We start from the raw sequence: 18,612 nt of genomic DNA, 5'->3' as shown, positions 1-18,612 counted from the left end.
TGCAACTTGAGGGCCACCATGACACTTCTATAAAGAAGTGGGCAATTGTCAGGGATTTGAGGGTTGCCCTGACCAGTTCCTGCAGACCATGGCAAAACAGGCCTCCCCAGGTCACTGGGTGTTGGGGCTCAGTAACAAGATGCTGGGGAATCTTCAGAGGATGAGGGGGATTATAGTTTTCTCACTGAGTCTGTGTGTGATCAGGTTGAACAGTAAGCTGAATTGCAGGCCTTAGAGCTGAGAGAAGTGCCGGCTGCTGCAGAGGATGTTTGGAGTTCAGTTTCTCTTGGGAATTGGTCTTTAGCAGGGAGTTTTCCCATATAACAGATTAGGCCTCTGCACGGAGGGAGTGAAGGATAGATTAATTAGGTGATCTAAAAGACTCCATAAGAAGTCCTGCAATCCTGTGAGAAATCCTTGAAACCCAGGTGTCAAAGGTATGACCTCATGGCTTCTTGTCCAGGCCTGAGATTAAATTAAGTGATGTTTTCTTGGTGTCTCCAGAGCAGACAACGTTGCCATAGAACTGAGTTTCTGTTTCAGCTCTCATTCTCATGAGTCTAATCTCCTGTGTCTACCTATGTTCCTATAAGGGTTTTGCCTTGGAAAAGCTATCATTTTCATGCTTATGGATTTAGCCTATGATCTGAATTGCAAGCCTTAGAGCTGAGAGAAGTGAACAATAAAACCTGTTTTGAGTTATCTACAGTGTTTTGGTCCTTGGGAGTTCCAGTTCTCTAAAGAAAGGCAAGAAGTAATCCCCTGGGGGAAAGATGTCATGTCTAGGTCTCTTTCACTAAGAGTTAGAGCCCACAGGTGCGACGGCACATGCAGGCTAAGGTCTTTAGGGTTTGTGTTTAAGTACAGGCCAAGGTCTTTAGGCCGATCACCACTGGGACCACCTTTACCGGCTTGTGCCAGAGTTCTTTGCAGTTCTATTATTAATATTATCATTATTGTTATTATTATTAGACAGAAATGTTTGAAGCCCAAAGTAGCTCTCTGGTGCCTTTTGGTTCCTTAGTTGGATGTTCTCTGCAATCAGAATTCAAATTAGGTTTTTCCCTCTTAAAGAGTGTGTGAAACAAGATGCTTGGGTTCTATTGTCCTGTGGGGTCCTGCAGGGCTTGGTATTGTCCCCCATGTTGTTTAACATCTACATGAAGCTGCTGGGTGAGATCATCTGGAGTTTTGGAGACCAATGCCATCTGTACGCAGATGACGTCCAACTCTATCACTCCCACCAGATGCTAAGGAGGCTGCCCAAGTCCTGAACCGGTGCCTGGCTGCTGTGACAGTATGGATGAGGGTGAGTAAATTGAAGGTAAATCCAGACAAGACAGAGGTCCTCCTGGTCAGTCGCAAAGCCAATCAGGGTATACAATCACAACGTGTGCTGGATGGGGTCACACTCCCCTTGAAGGCACAGGTTCGCAGCTTAGGGGTCCTCCTGGACTCATCACTGAGCTTGGAATCCCAGGTTGCAGCGGTGATCAGGGGAGCGTTCTGCAGCTGGCTGCTGCAGAGGAGATAGAGGATGTTTGAGATTCCGTTTCTCTTGGGAATCGGCCTTTAGCAGGGAGTTTTCCCACAATAGCAGATTAGGCCTCTGCACGGAGGGAGTGAAGGATAGATTAATTGGGTGATCTGAAAGATTCCAAAAGAAGTCCTTGCAATCCCATGATAAACCCTTGAAACTCAGGTATCAAAGGTATAACCTCATGGCTTCTTGGCTAGGCCTGAGCTTAAATTAAGTGATGTTTTCTTGGTCTCTCCAGAGCAGACAACTTTGCCATAGAATTGAGTTCCTGTTTCAGCTCTCATGCTCATGAGTCTAGTCTCTTGTATCTACCTATGTTCCTGTAAGGGTTGTGCCTTGGAAAAGCTATCATTTTTATGCTTATGGATTTAGCCTATGATCTTGATTTCCTGGATTCCATGTACCTTGCCTTGGTGGACTACTGAACCTTGTATATACAGACTACTGCTATTTTATAGCACCTCTTTTAGTGCTTTTTAAGAATTGCCTTTCCCCCTTTTGTACATGTTTTATACATTAATAATAACAATAATAATAATAATATACTTTATTTATATTCCGCCCTTCTCACCCCATAGGGGACTCAGGGCGGATCACAGTTCACATACACGGCAAACATTCAATGCCGCTTTGTATAGACAACACACAGACAGACAATAGAAGGAGGTGGTTTGTTTTGAAACACTGTCCAGATGTTTTTGGTGCCATGGAAGGTTGGACTCGAGTCCAGGGGGTGCTGTTGCTTTATCCTCTATAACAAAGAGCCGTCGGGACTTTCTCCTTCCTTTTGGTCGCCCAGCATTTTCTGATCTTTTTTCTTTATGGCGTCATAAAACACCTCCCCCACTTTTAGTGGTACCTAATTTCTCTAATCACAGCTAAAGCTGTTTTCAAATTGCTTTGGTAAACAATGAGCTAGGCTGACAGTTGGCAGCTCACGCCAACCCGGGGCTTTGAACTTGCAACCTTTTGGTTGATAGATTTTATAATTACTGTGGTTAGAGACTACTGGACACTGGTGCAGTGCTGGGTGAAAAACAGTGTCCCCAAGGCTAGAGTGCAATACTGGGAAGCAAAAAATTAAGTTTCCCCCTTCTACCAAAAAACTTTGTTGCTCCATGTAAGGCCCATGAGATATTTCTTCTCCAGTCCTGTGCTGAAGTGGCTTCGTGAAGAGGGTACAACTCAAATGGCAAAGGGGTTGAATTACAGTGCATTGAACTCCTAATTTCATGTAAACCTTGCAGTGCCTCACCCACAGCAACGCCAAGGATTCGGTCACATCTAGCAGCTTGCTTTCCATTCCTCCCAGGTCTTTTCCAGCTTCTCTCCCATGTAAACCTTTTCTTCTCCTGCAACCCACCACCAAAACCACACATGTTTTGATATCCGTTTCTGCATTCAAATATCAAAATCACCAAAAACACAAACGGGGGTGCACTAGATGCCGGATTCCTTCCTTTCTGCTGGTCTCCCTTGCTTCTAGTAGTTGTAGTCTTGTCCTAGGACAGACATGGGCAAACTTAGGTCTTCCAGGAGTTTTGGACTTCAACTCCCACCATTCCTAACAGTCTCAGGCTCTTCCCCCCTCTGAGGGGGGAAAGGAAGAGGCCTGAGGCTGTGAGGAATGGTGAGAATTGAAGTCCAAAATACCTAGAGAGCTGAAGTTTGCCCATACTTGTTCTATGAGGGTTGAATGAAAAGTAATGCCTCCCCCTTCGTAACTCCTCAACAGATGGCAGTCCTGGTATGTGGCAGGTACTGGCTTGTTCAGTAGACTCTCCTCTACAGTTCCATTTTGGCAGGAAACCTTAGCACTGAATGGTTGTGTTGTTAAAGTGCGAAGTATGGAACCCTGCACAGATGGTCAGTCAATGCGACTAAAGCAATGTGCAGTCATTGAATTCTTGACAGCAGAAGGTGTCACCCCAAAGGAGATTCCTCAGAGAATGTAAGCTGTTGATGGGGATTGTGTTAATGTAAGTACTGTGCGTCGTTGGGTGAGAAAGTTTAAAAATGTTGAGATGGGAACATCTGACTTGTGTGACAAACAAGGAGTTGGATGTCCTGTGACAGCAACCACAGAGTTTCACAAGCAAAAGGTTGACAGATTGATTCAGGACAATCGTCGTATCACTCAGAGAGAAATTTCAAGCATAATTGGCATTTCACAAGAACGTGTGGGTCACATTATTGCTTTGACTGGCTATCAGAAGATCTGTGCACGATGGGTACCCAGGATGAGAGAACCGTGAGATGCTGGTTGTGGAAAAAGAGTGTCGACTTCTTCCGTGACAGCTTCAAAAAACTTGTTCATCGTTGACAGAAATGTATCCAATTGTCTGGCGATGTTAAGGCACTGGGATTCTGGCGCAGCTGGCTGAGTGTCAGCTGCATTAAGATCACTCTGACCAAAAGGTCATGAGTTCGAAGCCAGCCCGGGTTGGAGTGGGTTTTGCAACCCGAAAGACAGTTGCATCTGTCAAGTAGGAACATTAGAAACCACCTTGAAGTGTGGGAAGGCTAAATTAACTGATTTATGAGGCCATAAAAAAGACTCCAGCAAAGCATTCCAGCGGGGAAGCATGCGGGGAATGCGGAAGTGCTTCATCAGTGTTGCAGATGGAAGATGAAAGCGACAGCTCCCCTGGCGGCCAGAAAAAGTTAAATATAGCCTCTGTGTATGTCTGTATATGTTTGTATGTCAAAAATTGGCATGGAATGTTTCCCATATATGTGTACTGGTATTCCCTGTAGTCACCTATGGATGTGAGAGCTGGACCTCAGGGAAGGCAGAGCGAAGGAAGATAGATGCTTTTGAACTGTGGTGTTGGAGGAAAGTTCTGAGAGTGCCTTGGACTGCGAGAAGATCCAACCAGTCCATCCTCCAGGAAAGAAAGCCTGACTGCTCATTGGAGGGAAGGAGACTAGAGACAAAGTTGAGGTACTTTGACCACATCATGAGGAGACAGCAAAGCCTAGAGAAGACAATGATGCTGGGGAAAGTGGAAGGCAAAAGGAAGAGGGGCCGACCAAGGGCAAGATGGATAGATGGCATCCTTGAAGTGACTGGACTGACCTTGAAGGAGCTGGGGGTGGTGACGGCCGACAGGGAGCTCTGGCGTGGGCTGGTCCATGAGGTCATGAAGAGTCGGAGATGACTGAACGAATGAACAACAACAACATATATGTGTACACTGTACCTGCGGGGTGAGAAGGGCGGAATATAAAAGCTGTAAATAAATAATAATAAATAAATAAATGTTGTGGAAAACTGAATAGTGGTAGTTAAAGGGCACATTCTAAGGATTATTTCTGCGTTTGATTTATTAAAATATTTCCAACCAAACCCAAGTAATGAAGGTGGAGGCACTACTTTTCATTCAACCCTCTTAGGATGATGCTCCCTTGAGCTGATGCACTGGACTATGGATGATCATTGGTCCAAGGGGAACCCAAACTTTTCCACCTCCACCAACTGCAGCAACCATGACACAACAACATGCGTCTTGCCATATCACAACCATCCAAACAGTTCCATCCATCCATCCATCCTCAAAGCACTCTACAGGACCTTGTTTTGCAACCATAACAAGAGGAAACGTCAAAGGGTCAACTGCTCCCCCAACTCCTTTCCTCTGCCAATATTTGCTGGGGAAACCCCACAGGATGCCTTGGAAATGATGGGGCAGGACATTTTGCAAGTTTGGAAGGATCCTAGCCTGTTTTAGATGTAGCGAACACAGGATTTGATGCATGAAAGAGACGCCTCCCTCCCACAGCTGTTGGGCAGCATGTCCATCTTCCCACCTCATGGAGATGCCAGTCCTGACTTCACAACCACCTTAGGAGGTGGACCAGTATTTCTACCACACGTATCATTCATACTGAGTGGTCCTGACCCATCTCAGGCAGCCAAGGGGTTTAATTTTGGATCGTTCTTGGAACTTAGGACTCTCTTAATCTTTGGCAGGACTTTGAAGAGTAGTACACAGCCTTCCCCACCTCCCATGGTGTGGTCCACCTGGGTCCTGGGCAACAAGGTCTTTGTGTGGAGGAGGAAGTGAGGTGTTCCAAGTGGGGTAACCCGGGCCCCCTGCGTGCCCACCCCTGGCCCTACCTTTTCTCGCTGCACCAGCTTCTTGTACACAGAGTCTGGGAAGGAGCGGAGCGGGCAGAACTTGCCGGTGCCCTCGGCACACATGAAGACGCCGTTCTCGTAGACCACACGCCCGTGGCTGATGGTGACCAGGGGCACCCCGTGGCAGCGCATGTTCTCGTACAGGTTAATGTCCCCGCCCTGGACCTGGGTGCTGGCTGAGATGGTCCTATGGAAGAAGCACAAGGAAGGAGGAGAAGAAGGAGCCGTGAGGGAACCAGGAGTGCATGGAGAGAGAGCAACGAAATGATCAAGGGTCTGGAGAACAAGCCCTATGAGGAGCGGCTTAGGGAACTGGGCATGTTTAGCCTGAAGAAGAGAAGGCTGAGAGGAGATATGATAGCCATGTATAAATATGTGAGAGGAAGCCATAGGGAGGAGGGAGCAAGCTTCCTTTCTGCTTCCTTGGAGACTAGGACGCAATGGAGCAATGGGTTCAAACTACAAAGAGGAGATTCCATCTGAACATGAGGAAGAACTTCCTGACTGTGAGAGCCGTTCAGCAGTGGAACTCTCTGCCCCGGAGTGTGGTGGAGGCTCCTTCTTTGGAAGCTTTTAAGCAGAGGCTGGATGGCCATTTGTCAGGGGTGATTTGAATGCAATATTCCTGGTTCTTGGCAGAATGGGGTTGGACTGGATGGCCCATGAGGTCTCTTCCAACACTTGGATTCTAGGATTCTATGATTCTATGACTGTTTAGCTCAAGAATTTAGGAGAGCAAAGGTACAAGACTGGCCTTTCAAAAGGACTGGGCAAGGCATAAGCAAACTTGGGCCCTCCAGGTGTTTTGGGCTTCAATTCCCACAATTTCTAACATGAATTATGGGAGTTGAAGTCCAAAACACCTGGAGGGAAGCAAACTTGGGCCCTCCAGGTGTTTTGGGCATCAATTCCCACAATTTCTAACAGGAATTATGGGAGTTGAAGTCCAAAACACCTGGAGGGAAGCAGGAATTATGGGAGTTGAAGTCCAAAACACCTGGAGGGAAGCAGGAATTATGGGAGTTGAAGTCCAAAACATCTGGAGGGAAGCAAACTTGGGCCCTCCAGGTGTTTTGGGCTTCAATTCCCACAATTTCTAACATGAATTATGGGAGTTGAAGTCCAAAACACCTGGAGGGAAGCAGGAATTATGGGAGTTGAAGTCCAAAACACCTGGAGGGAAGCAAACTTGGGCCCTCCAAGTGTTTTGGGCTTCAACTCCCACAATTTCTAACATGAATTATGGGAGTTGAAGTCCAAAACACCTGGAGGGAAGCAAACTTGGGCCCTCCAGGTGTTTTGGGCTTCAATTCCCACAATTTCTAACATGAATGATGGGAGTTGAAGTCCAAAACACCTGGAGGGAAGCAAACTTGGGCCCTCCAGGTGTTTTGGGCTTCAATTCCCACAATTTCTAACATGAATGATGGGAGTTGAAGTCCAAAACACCTGGAGGGAAGCAAACTTGGGCCCTCCAGGTGTTTTGGGCTTCAATTCCCACAATTTCTAACATGAATTATGGGAGTTGAAGTCCAAAACACCTGGAGGGAAGCAAACTTGGGCCCTCCAGGTGTTTTGGGCTTCAATTCCCACAATTTCTAACAGGAATGATGGGAGTTGAAGTCCAAAACACCTGGAGGGAAGCAAACTTGGGCCCTCCAGGTGTTTTGGGCTTCAATTCCCACAATTTCTAACAAGAATGATGGGAGTTGAAGTCCAAAACACCTGGAGGGAAGCAAACTTGGGCCCTCCAAGTGTTTTGGGCTTCAACTCCCACAATTTCTAACATGAATTATGGGAGTTGAAGTCCAAAACACCTGGAGGGAAGCAAACGTGGGCCCTCCAGGTGTTTTGGGCTTCAATTCCCACAATTTCTAACAGGAATTATGGGAGTTGAAGTCCAAAACACCTGGAGGGAAGCAAACTTGGGCCCTCCGGGTGTTTTGGGCTTCAATTCCCACAATTTCTAACATGAATGATGGGAGTTGAAGTCCAAAACACCTGGAGGGAAGCAAACTTGGGCCCTCCGGGTGTTTTGGGCTTCAATTCCCACAATTTCTAACATGAATTATGGGAGTTGAAGTCCAAAACACCTGGAGGGAAGCAAACTTGGGCCCTCCAGGTGTTTTGGCCTTCAATTCCCACAATTTCTAACATGAATTATGGGAGTTGAAGTCCAAAACACCTGGAGGGAGGGCCTAAGTTGGTCCAGGCTTGGGCTGGGCCCTTCCACATGACGCCAGGTCTTTCTTTCATCATTTCTGCCTATAGAAGCAAGGTGAAGGAACAACCCAAAAGCACAGGATATTAACCCTGCTCCTCTAGTGTAAAATAACACTATGTGTGTCCCATAGTTTCAGAAACCATTATGTCGCACATTGCGTATTTCAGTCAGGTCCAGTGCAGATGACACAATAACAATAACACAATAATCTGCATGACCGCATTTCTGTGTACGAACCCACACAATCTCTTAGACCAGTGATTCTCAACCTGGGGTCCCCAGATGTTTTTGGCCTTCAACTCCCAGAAATCCTAGCAGCTGGTAAATTGGCTGGGATTTCTGGGAGTTGTAGGCAAAAAACATCTGGGGACCCCAGGTTGAGAACCACTGACTTAGACCATCTGGAGAGGCCCTGTTCTCGCTCCCACCTCCCTCGCGGGGACGAGGGAGAGGGCCTTCTCTGTGGTGGCCCCCCGACTCTGGAACTCACTCCCCAAGGATATCAGACAAGTCCCCACATTGGCAGTCTTTATGAGGACTTAAAATTTTAACTATTACATCTGGCCCAGCCATAGGTTTTTAAATTCCTGTGTGTTGTTGTCTACTTGTGAGTTATATTAATTGTATTGTTTATTTTGTTTATTGCTTATTGTTTTGGATGTGTTGTTGGGCATGGCCCCATGTAAGCTGCTCCAAGTCCCTTGGGGAGATGGTGGCAGGGTATAAATAAAGTTTTATTATTATTTATTATTAATAACATTGCACCCCGGCAAGAGGAAAAAGAACAGAAAAACTTTACTCTTAGCAGTAGAGTTAAAACATAAACTTGTAATTCTGCAAACAAAAACAAACAGTGCAACAAACTTACATAGTCCTTGTAAACAATACAGAATAAGGCTTCTTAATCCAAATGAGAGAGCAGTAGAAATGGTTGAGCAAAATAGGTTCTTGTGGGTTTTTTCGGGCTATAGGGCCATGTTCTAGAAGCATTCTCTCCTGACGTTTCGCCTGCATCTATGGCAAGCATCCTCAGAGGTAGTGAGGTCTGTTGGAATTAGGACAATGGGTTTATATATCTGTGGAATGGCTGGGGTGGGGCAAAGAGCTCTTCTCTGCTGGAGCTAGCTGTGAATGTTTCAACTGACCACCTTCATTAGCATCTGAAGGCCTGGCTGAGCCTGGGAAAATCTTTTGTTGAGAGGTGTTAAGATGTGCCTGATTGTTTCCTCTCTGTTGTTTTGCTGTTGTAATTTTTGAGTTTTTTTAATACTGGTAGCCAGATTTTGTTCATTTTCATGGTCTCTTCCTTTCTGTTGAAATTGTCCACATGCTTCTTGTGGATTTCAATGCTTCTCTGTGTAGTCTGACATGGTGATTGTTGGTGTGGCCCAGTATTTCTGTGAGCAGACAAGGGTTCTTTGTCCCACCCTGGTCATTCCATAGATATATAAACCCATTTTCCTACTTCCAACAGACCTCACTACCTCTGAGGATGCTTGCCATAGATGCAGGCGAAACGTCAGGAGAGAATGCCTCTAGACCATGGCCATATAGCCCGAAAAAACCCACAAGAACCTAGTGATTCCAGCCATGAAAGCCTTTGACAATACGTTGAGCAAAATGCCTGCACAAAGGCTCCTCAGAGCAAAAGTTGAACTGTATTCTAAAATCCATACAGTTATACCCCACCGGGTGTGGTCCAAACTTACTAGTTGACCTACATTAGTGGCTACACATAATAATCAGCAGCATAAGGTTTTCTTTAACACACACACATACTTGATCCTGTTACAACTAACTGTAACACATTACAAAGCACAAGGACAGAATCCTCCCTGTCAACAACCGAAGCAGCTGTGGACAAGTCTACATAGGGACCACCAAACGCAGTGTGTCCCAAACACGAATCAAGGAACATGGAAGGCACTGCAGACTCCTTCAGCCAGAGAAGTCAGCCATAGCAGAGCACCTGAGGAACTAACCTGGACACAGCATATTATTTGAGAACACAGAAATGCTGGACCACTCTCACAACCACCATGTCAGACTACACAGAGAAGCCACTGAAATCCACAAGCATGTGGACAATTGGGTTCTTGTGGGTTTTTTCGGGCTATAGGGCCATGTTCTAGAAGCATTTCTCCTGACGTTTTGCCTGCATCTATGGCAAGCATCCTCAGAGGTAGTGAGGTCTGTTGGAATTAGGACAATGGGTTTATATATCTGTGGAATGACTGGGGTGGAGCAAAGAGCTCTTCTCTGCTGGAGCTAGGTGTGAATGTTTCAACTGACCACCTTCATTAGCATTTGAAGGCCTGGCTGAGCCTGGGAAAATCTTCTGTTGAGAGGTGTTAAGATGTGCCTGGTTGTTTCCTCTCTGCTGTTTTGCTGTTGTAATTGTCCACATGCTTGTGGATTTCAATGGCTTCTCTGTGTAGTATGACATGGTGGTTGTTGGTGTGGTCCAGTGATTCCAGCCATGAAAGCCTTCGACAATACATGTGGACAATTTCAACAGAAAGGAGAAAACCATGAAGATGAACAAAATCTGGCTACCAGTATTTAAAAAACTCAAAAATTACAACAGCAAAACAACAGAGAGGAAACAATCAGGCACATCTTACCACCTCTCAACAAAAGATTTTCCCAGGCTCAGCCAGGCCTTCAGATGCTAATGAAGGTGGTCAGTTGAAACATTCACACCTAGCTCCAGCAGAGAAGAGTCCTTTGTCCCACACTGGTCATTCCACAGACATATAAACCCTTTTTCCTAGTTCTAATAGACCTCACTACCACTGAGGATGCTTGCCATAGATGCAGGCGAAACGTCAGGAGAGAATGCCTCTAGACCATGGCCATTTAGCCCGAAAAAACCTACAACAACCCAGCAGCATAAGGTTTTCTTTAACACACACACACACACATTTGATCCTGTTATGACTTACTGTAACACATTACCAAGCACAAGGGCAGAATCCTCCCAGTCAAGACCCAAAGCACAAAGTGAAAGGCAGCCCCAAACAGAGAGAAGCCCAAAAATACTCTGTCCCCAACCCCACCTACTAATCTCTCTGCACATCCCATTACTCCTCCCATACTGTCTTTATGCTCTCTGATTAAAAACTCACAATCTGTGGCTGCGTCTAGAGGCAGATACATCAGGATGGGAGTAGCAAATCCACTCCAGATTTTAATAATAATAATAATAATAATAATAATAATAATAATAATCTCCTCCAGCTCCCCGAGGGGACTCAGAGTGGATTACATCATACACAGATAGGCAAACATTCAATGCCTTTTAATACTGTGCCACCACTTAGAAGGCCCTGTCCCTCGTCCCACCAGCCACGCTTGCAAGGGAGGCCAAGAGAAGGGCCTCCCCAGATGATCTTAATCTCTAATATGGGGGAGATGGGGGGAGATGCGTTCTCCCCCCATCTACCCTTCCTCCATCTGCACTCTTCTATTCAGAGGATTTCTCTTTGTTTATTGCCTTTCCACCTGACCTGCATGGTGTGTCACCCAGACCCACCCCACCACCCTCCATATCATCTGAAGCCCAGATCCTCATGCGCTTCCCTGTGCCCCACTTCTCCCTCCCTCTCTCCCTCCCTCCCTTCCACTCAGGCCCACCTACTTTGTGGCCTCGGGGTCCCAAACCACCACGTCCGCATCCGCTCCGGGGATGATGCGTCCCTTGCGGGGGTACAGGTTGTGTATCTTGGCAGCGTTGGAGCTGGTGATGGCGACAAAGCGGTTCTCGTCCATCTTGCCCCCGACCTAGAAGGAGTGCAGGAGGCAGAGGTCAGAATCCTAACTTGCGGGGTATCTTGTGTGAGTTGCATGAAGGCAGGTGGAGTCCAGGTAATTGATCCAGGGTCATCTGTTTTTGCTTTGATCTCCACTATGGAGGTCAAAGTGGTCCCTGGTCAAAGTGGTCCATAGTCAAAGTGGTCCCTGATCAAGTGGTTCCTGGTCAAAATGGTCCCTGCTTAAGAGGTCCCTGGTCAAAATGGTCAAAGTGGTCCCTGGTCAAAGTGGTTCTTGGTCAAAGTGGTCCATAGTCAAAGTGGTCCACAGTCAAAGTGGTCCCTGATCAAGTGGTTCCTGGTCAAAATGGTCCCTGCTTAAGAGGTCCCTGGTCAAAATGGTCAAAGTGGTCCCTGGTCAAAGTAGTTCTTAGTCAAAGTGGTCCATAGTCAAAGTGGTCCACAGTCAAAGTGGTCCCTGGTCAAAATGGTCCCTGGTCTAAGTGGTCTCCAGTCAAGTGGTCCCTGGTCAATGTGGTCTCTGGTCCAAATGGTCCCTGGTCTAAGTGGTCCCTGTTCAAAGTGGTCTCCAGTCAAGTGGTCCCTGGTCTAAGTGGTCCCTGGTCAAAATGGTCCCTGGTTTAAGTAGTCCCTTGTCAAAGTGGTCTCCAGTCAAGTGGTCCCTGGTCAAAGTGGTCTCCAGTCAAGTGATCCCTGGTTAAAGTGGTCTCTGGTCAAAGTGGTCAATGGTCAAAGTGGTCCCTGGTCTAAGTGGACCCCAGTCAAGTGGTCCCTGGTCTAAGTGGTCCCTGGTCAAGTGGTCCCTGGTCTAAGTGGTCCCTGGTCAAGTGGTCCCTGGTTTAAGTGGTCCCTGGTCTAAGTGATCCATGATCTAAGTGGTCTCTGGTCAAAGTGGTCCTTGATCAAAGTGGCCCCTGGTCAGGTTGGATGGCTATTTGTCAGGAGTGCTTTAGTTGTGTCTTCCTGTATTGCAGGGCTGGATGGTGCTTGCAATTCCTTCGCACTCAATGATTCTTTGAATATGGCTATGGTAATAGTAGAAGGTAAGCCAGGAAGGTAATGCTCAGGATCCTGCAAGGAAGACTCCAGCAATACATGGAGCGAGAGTTGCCAGATGTTCAAGCTGGGTTTAGAAAAGGCAGAGGAACCAGAGACCAGATTGCCAATATCCGGATGCTGGAGAATGGAGACAGGCAGGGAGTTTCAGAAAAACATCTACTTCTGCTTCATTGACTCTTCTAAAGCCTTGGACTGTGTGGATCATCATAAATTGTGGCAAGTTCTTGGTGAGATGGGCATCCCAAGCCCCCTTCCCTCTCTCCTGAGGAATCTGTCCAAGGACCAAGGAGCAACAGTCAAGCAACAAGGAGCAACAGTCAAGCTGTTGACTGTTGACAGAACTGACCACGGAACAGGAGACGGGTTCAAGATTGCGAAAGGCGTATGGCAGGGTTGTAGCCTCTCCCCCAACCTATTCAACTTGTATGCAGAACACATCATGCAAGGATGTGCGGGGCTGGAGGAATGCAAGGTTGGGGTGAAAATTGCTGGAAGAAACATTAACAACCTTAGATATGCAGATGACACCACTTCAATGGCTGAAAGCAAGGAAGAGCTGAGGAACCTTCTCACCAAGGTGAAAGAATTAAGGGCCAAATCTGGTTTGCCGTGAAACATCAAAAAACCAAGATTCTCTTGCCTCCTCTGCCTAGGACCCCCTTTGTGCAGAGGCTGGAAAGGGGCAGCCCCCTCCCCTCCCCACTCACGTACCACGCCGCGTTCCCAGATGACGGCCATGCGGTCCTGCACACCGCTGACTCCGTGCGGGATCTTGGTGAAGTCCTCCTTGCCCATGGCCTTCTGCTTGGTGGTGAAAGCTCGGTGGTCAGAGGCCACGACGTTTATTGTGTCACTGAGGGCAGAAAGGCAGAAAGGAAGGAAGGAAGGAAGGAAGGAAGGAAGGAAGGAAGGAGGGAGGGACGGAGGGAGGAAAGAAGGAATGAAGGGAGGGAGGGAAGAAGGAAGGGAGGGAGGGAAGAAAGAAGGGAGGGAGGGAGGAAAGAAGGAAGGAAGGAAGGGAGGGAGGGAGGGAGGGAGGAAAGAAGGAAGGAAGGAAGGAAGGAAAGAAAGAAGGAGGGCAGGGAGGGAGGAAATAAAGAAAGAAGGAAGGAAGGAAGGAAGGAAGGGAGGGAGGGAGGGAAGAAGGAAGGAAGGCGGGGAGGGAGGGAGGAAAGAAAGAAGGAAGGAAGGAAGGAAGGAAGGAAGGAAGGAAGGAAGGAAGGAAGGAAGGGAGGGAAGGAGGGAGGGAGGAAAGAAGGAAGGAAGGAAGGAAGGCAGGCAGGCAGGGAGGGAGTAAAGAAGGAAGGAAGGAAGGAAGGAAGGAAGGGAGGGAGGGAGGGAGGGAGGGAGGGAGGGAGGAAAGAAGGAAGGGAGGGAGGGAGGGAGGGAGGGAGGGAGGGAGGAAAGAACGAAGGAAGGAAGGAAGGAAGGAAGGAAGGAAGGAAGGAAGGCAAGAAAGAAGGAAAGAAGGAAGGAAGGCAGGCAGGGAGGGAGTAAGAAGGAAGGAAGGAAGGAAGGAAGGAAGGAAGGAAGGAAGGAAGGAAGGAAGGGAGGAAAAAAGGAAGGGAGGGAGGGAGGGAGGGAGGGAGGAAAGAACGAAGGAAGGAAGGAAGGAAGGAAGGAAGGAAGGAAGGAAGGCAAGAAAGAAGGAAAGAAGGAAGGAAGGAAGGCAAGAAAGAAGGAAGGAAGGAAGAAAGAAGGAAAGAAGGGAGGGAGGGAGGGAGGAAAGAAGGGAGGAAGGAAGGAAAGAAAGAAAGGAGGGAAGGAGGGAGGGAAGGAGGGAGGGAGGGAGGGAGGAAGGAAGGAAGGAAAGAAAGAAAGAAGAGAGGGAGGGAGGGAGGAAGGAAAGGAAGGAGGAAGGAGGGAGGGAGGAAAGAAGGAAGAGAGGGAGGAATGAAAGAAGGAAGGAAGGGAGGGTGGAAGGAAGGGAGGGTGGAAAGAAGGAAAGAAGGAAGGAAGAAAGAAAGTAAGAATGGAGGGAAGGAGGGAGGAAGGAAAGGAGGGAGGAAGGAAGGGAGGGAGGGAGGGAGGGAGGGAGGGAGGGAGGAAAGAAGGAAGGAAGGAAGGAAGGAAGGAAGGAAGGAAGGAAGGAAGGAAGGAAGGAAGGAAGGAAGGCAAACAAGCAAGCAGGCAGGCAGGCAGGCAGGCAGGCAGGGAGGGAGGGAGGGAGGGAGGGAGGGAGGAAGGAAGGAAGGAAGGAAGGAAGGGAGAGAGAGAGAGAGAGAGAGAGAGAGAAAGGGGCTCATGAGGTTGGGAAGAAGCAACCTTATTTTTACACACATAGGGATACTGTGATCTCAAATGTCAAGCTGACCAGATGGAAAGCCACCTTCTCTCTTCCCACAGACTCCTGTCCTCACCACTCCACAGGTCCTTCATGGACTTGAAGGGGCGTGCACTCTGCACATTCTCATAAGTTCCCTTCTGACTCGGAAGGGTGGTGCAGAAGGACACACCAACGAGTCGAATCTCCCTGAAGAATAGCTTTATTTGCCGGCCAAAGCAAACGGTGGCATGAAAAGACTGCCGCGCCCCCAAAATGGGGTCACGATCTTTGATTGCATCACAGAAATCCAAAAAGCGCATTTTGATTGGTGTTAACATGTTGTCCATTTGATTAGCCTATGCTTACCTAAATCATCTCTCTATTACTATGGTCTATGCTTACTTAAAACATCTCTGACTGGCTCTCTATTACTAAGCAAGCAAACAGATGCAAAACAATAGAAACTGGAGTACACTGGAAATTTCATCTCATGACCCTGATTCACTGGGATCTGCTTGGCAGGCACTGGCTTATCTCTTGGTTACAAGTTACAGCAAGATCTCATAACCTCTGAGGAAGCTTGCCATAGATGCAGGTGAAACGTCAGGAGAGAATGCTTCTAGAATATGGCCATATAGCCCGAAAAACCTACAACAACCCAGTGATTCTGGCCATGAAGGCCTTCGATAATACATGTGAAAAGTCTTCTTCAGGAGCCCAGAAGCAAAGCTATTCTGGTGAGCTCCTGCACAGAAAAGTATATGTAACTATTGCCAGAAGTCCCAGCCTCAGCTAGCTCCCCTTCGACAAGACATTACAGCAAGAATGTTGTGTGAAAGAATAGGTAGGCATGAAGGCTGCTGTGGCAGCTCTTTCTCCAAACTATACTTCTGTCTACCCTGTACAGATGGGAGCTATAGTCCTATATGGCAATTCAAGTCCTATAAAACTATGTCTCCTTCAGACCGAGGCACCGGACGCCCTCCCTCCTGTCCCGTCCCCTTTCCTGTGCCTCCCAGGTTATGCCTGGACACCCCGCTGCCCGACCCAGAAGCCCCTTACTTGGCAAGCAAGCTCATGAGGTAGGTGGAGGTGTTGGTGTCCAGCCGCAAGGGAGGCACCGTCACATAGGCCGCTGCGTGGGACCAGTCCTGGTGGTAGTAGTGCAAGCCGGTCAGGGTGGAGTGTGCCGTGGTGGTCTCCGCATAAACCACTTTCCCTGCAGAGGGGCAAAGAGGGGAAGGGCCTCAGGGACTGGATACGTGATCCTGGCGTGTTGGGTTTCTCTCCTGGACTGCACAAGTCTCTTGTACCATCAAGTCTCCAGTCCTCAGTGAGAATCATAGAATCCTAGTGTTGGAAGAGACCTCCTGGGCCATCCAGTCCAACCCCATTCTGCCAAGAAGCAGGAATATTGCATTCAAATCACCCCTGACAGATGGCCATCCAGCCTCTGCTTAAAAGCTTCCAAAGAAGTAGCCTCCACCACACTCCGGGGCAAAGAGTTCCACTGCTGAACGGCTCTCACAGTCAGGAAGTTCTTCCTCATGTTCAGATGGAATCTCCTCTCTTGTAGTTTGAAGCCATTGTTCCATTGCGTCCTAGTCTCCAAGGAAGCAGAAAACAAGCTTGCTCCCTCCTCCCTGTGGCTTCCTCTCACATATTTATACATGGCTATCATATCCCCACTTAGCCTTCTCTTCTTCAGGCTAAACATGCCCAGCTCCTTAAGCCGCTCCTCATAGGGCTTGTTCTCCAGACCCTTGATCATTTGAGTCGCCCTCCTCTGGACACATTCCAGCTTGTCAATATCTCTCTTGAATTGTGGTGCCCAGAATTGGACACAATATTCCAGATGTGGTCTAACCAAAGCAGAATAGAGGGGTAAGAGAGAGATACCATGACTTCAATTTCTACTTTCTCTGCTCCCTTTTCCTTATTATTATTATTATTATCATCATCATCATCATTATTCTGGTCGCTTCTGGAGTTTGGTACCTATTTGGGTATTAGCCAGCATGCTAACGCCTTAAATCAAAAAAGTTTTCTAAGATCAACAGAGATACTCACTGGAAAACCTCAGTAAGCAAGAGTCCAAAAGTGGCAGGCTCAAACCCAGAACCTCAATCAATGGCTAATACCAAATGAGAGATTCCCTCCTGGGCACACAGAAGACTGGGCGACTTGGAAGGCGCTGAACAGACTGTGCTCTGGCACCACGAGATGCAGAGCCAACCTTCAGAAATGGGGCCACAAAGTGGAATCCACGACATGCGAGTGCGGAGAAGAGCAAACCACTGACCACCTGCTGCAATGCAACCTGAGCCCTGCCACATGCACCATGGAGGACCTTCTTGCAGCAACACCAGAGGCACTCCAAGTGCCCGGCTACTGGTCAAAGGACATTTAATAGAATACCAAGTCTGCAAACTTTGTGTTTTGTTTTGTTTGTTTTTAATGCAATACAACTGTTTTAGTTTGCTCCTGACATGATAAATAAATACTCCCACCACCATCACGAGTCTGGTTGGTGGGGACAAGAGAGAGGGCCTTTTTGGTGGCGGCCCCCCACCTCTGGAATGCCCTTCCTAGGGAAATAGGACAGGCCCCATCCCTTCCCTCCTTTCATAAGAGCTTGAAGACCTGGTGGTGTCAACAAGCCTTTGAGAATGGCCAGTTCTAGCCCAGCCCCAAACATTATTGAATATGGCCTTATACTTCCTACCTATGACCCCGGTCATCCCTCACTTAGTCCCTGGAAATGAGCAGCCACAGACCCGTATCTGCTCTTGCTGTTAGCCTGTTATAGGACCGCACTTAATTCCCGGTCCCCTCATATCTCAGAGAGGATGCTTGCCATAGATGCAGGCAAAACGTCAGGAGAGAATGCCTCTAGAACAGTGGTTCTCAACCTTTCTAATGCTGTGACCCCTTAATACAGTTCCTCATGTTGTGGTGACCCCCAACCATAATATTATTTTTGTTGCTACTTCGCAACTACAATTTTGCTACTGTTATGAATCATAATATAAATATCTGATATGCAGGATATTTGCCATAGATGCAGGCGAAACGTCAGGAGAAATGCCTCTAGAACATGGCTCTATAGCCCGAAAAAACCCACAAGAACCTAGGATGTATTTTCATTCACTGGACCAAATGTGGCACAAATACATGAATACTGGTGGGGTTGGCAGGGGATTGATGTCATTTGGGAGTTGTAGTTGGTGGGATTTATAGTTTACCTACGATCAAAGAGCATTGGTGTTGTCATTTGGGAGTTGTTTACCTATAGTTTACCTACGATCAAAGAGCATGGAATTGAACCAATCTTGCCACACAGAACTCCCTTGACCAACAGAAAATACTGGAAGGGTTTGGTGGGCATTGACCTTGAGGTTTGGAGTTGTAGTTCACCTACATCCAGAGAGCACTATGGACTCACACAATGATGGATCTGGACCAAATTTGCCATGAATACTCAACATGCCCAATGTGAATGAACACTGGTGGAGTCTGGGGAAAATAGACCTTGGCATTTGGGAGTTGTAGTTGGTGGGATTTATAGTTTACCTACGATCAAAGAGCATTGATGTTGTCATTTGGGAG

The 18,612-nt window shown here is 47.6% G+C and overlaps 1 protein-coding gene across 2 annotated transcripts in view; it reads right to left on the bottom strand.

The window, feature by feature from the left end:
- Positions 1-18,612, bottom strand: part of DPYSL5 (dihydropyrimidinase like 5) — a 101,624-nt gene that overhangs the window by 8,143 nt on the left and 74,869 nt on the right. For both annotated transcript variants that reach the window (XM_067471390.1, XM_067471408.1), the window contains exons 8-11: positions 16,066-16,222; positions 13,449-13,590; positions 11,546-11,688; positions 5,661-5,868 (exon numbers count right to left, since the gene is read on the bottom strand). In XM_067471390.1, the coding sequence (XP_067327491.1) occupies positions 5,661-5,868; positions 11,546-11,688; positions 13,449-13,590; positions 16,066-16,222 (650 nt within the window). The remainder of the gene's footprint in view (positions 1-5,660; positions 5,869-11,545; positions 11,689-13,448; positions 13,591-16,065; positions 16,223-18,612) is intronic.

This window comes from Anolis sagrei, chromosome 1 (genome assembly GCF_037176765.1).
Source record: "Anolis sagrei isolate rAnoSag1 chromosome 1, rAnoSag1.mat, whole genome shotgun sequence".
Lineage (NCBI taxonomy): Eukaryota > Metazoa > Chordata > Lepidosauria > Squamata > Dactyloidae > Anolis > Anolis sagrei.
Note: the sequence above shows the minus strand (reverse complement) of the source record. Positions and strands in the feature narration are given on the sequence as shown.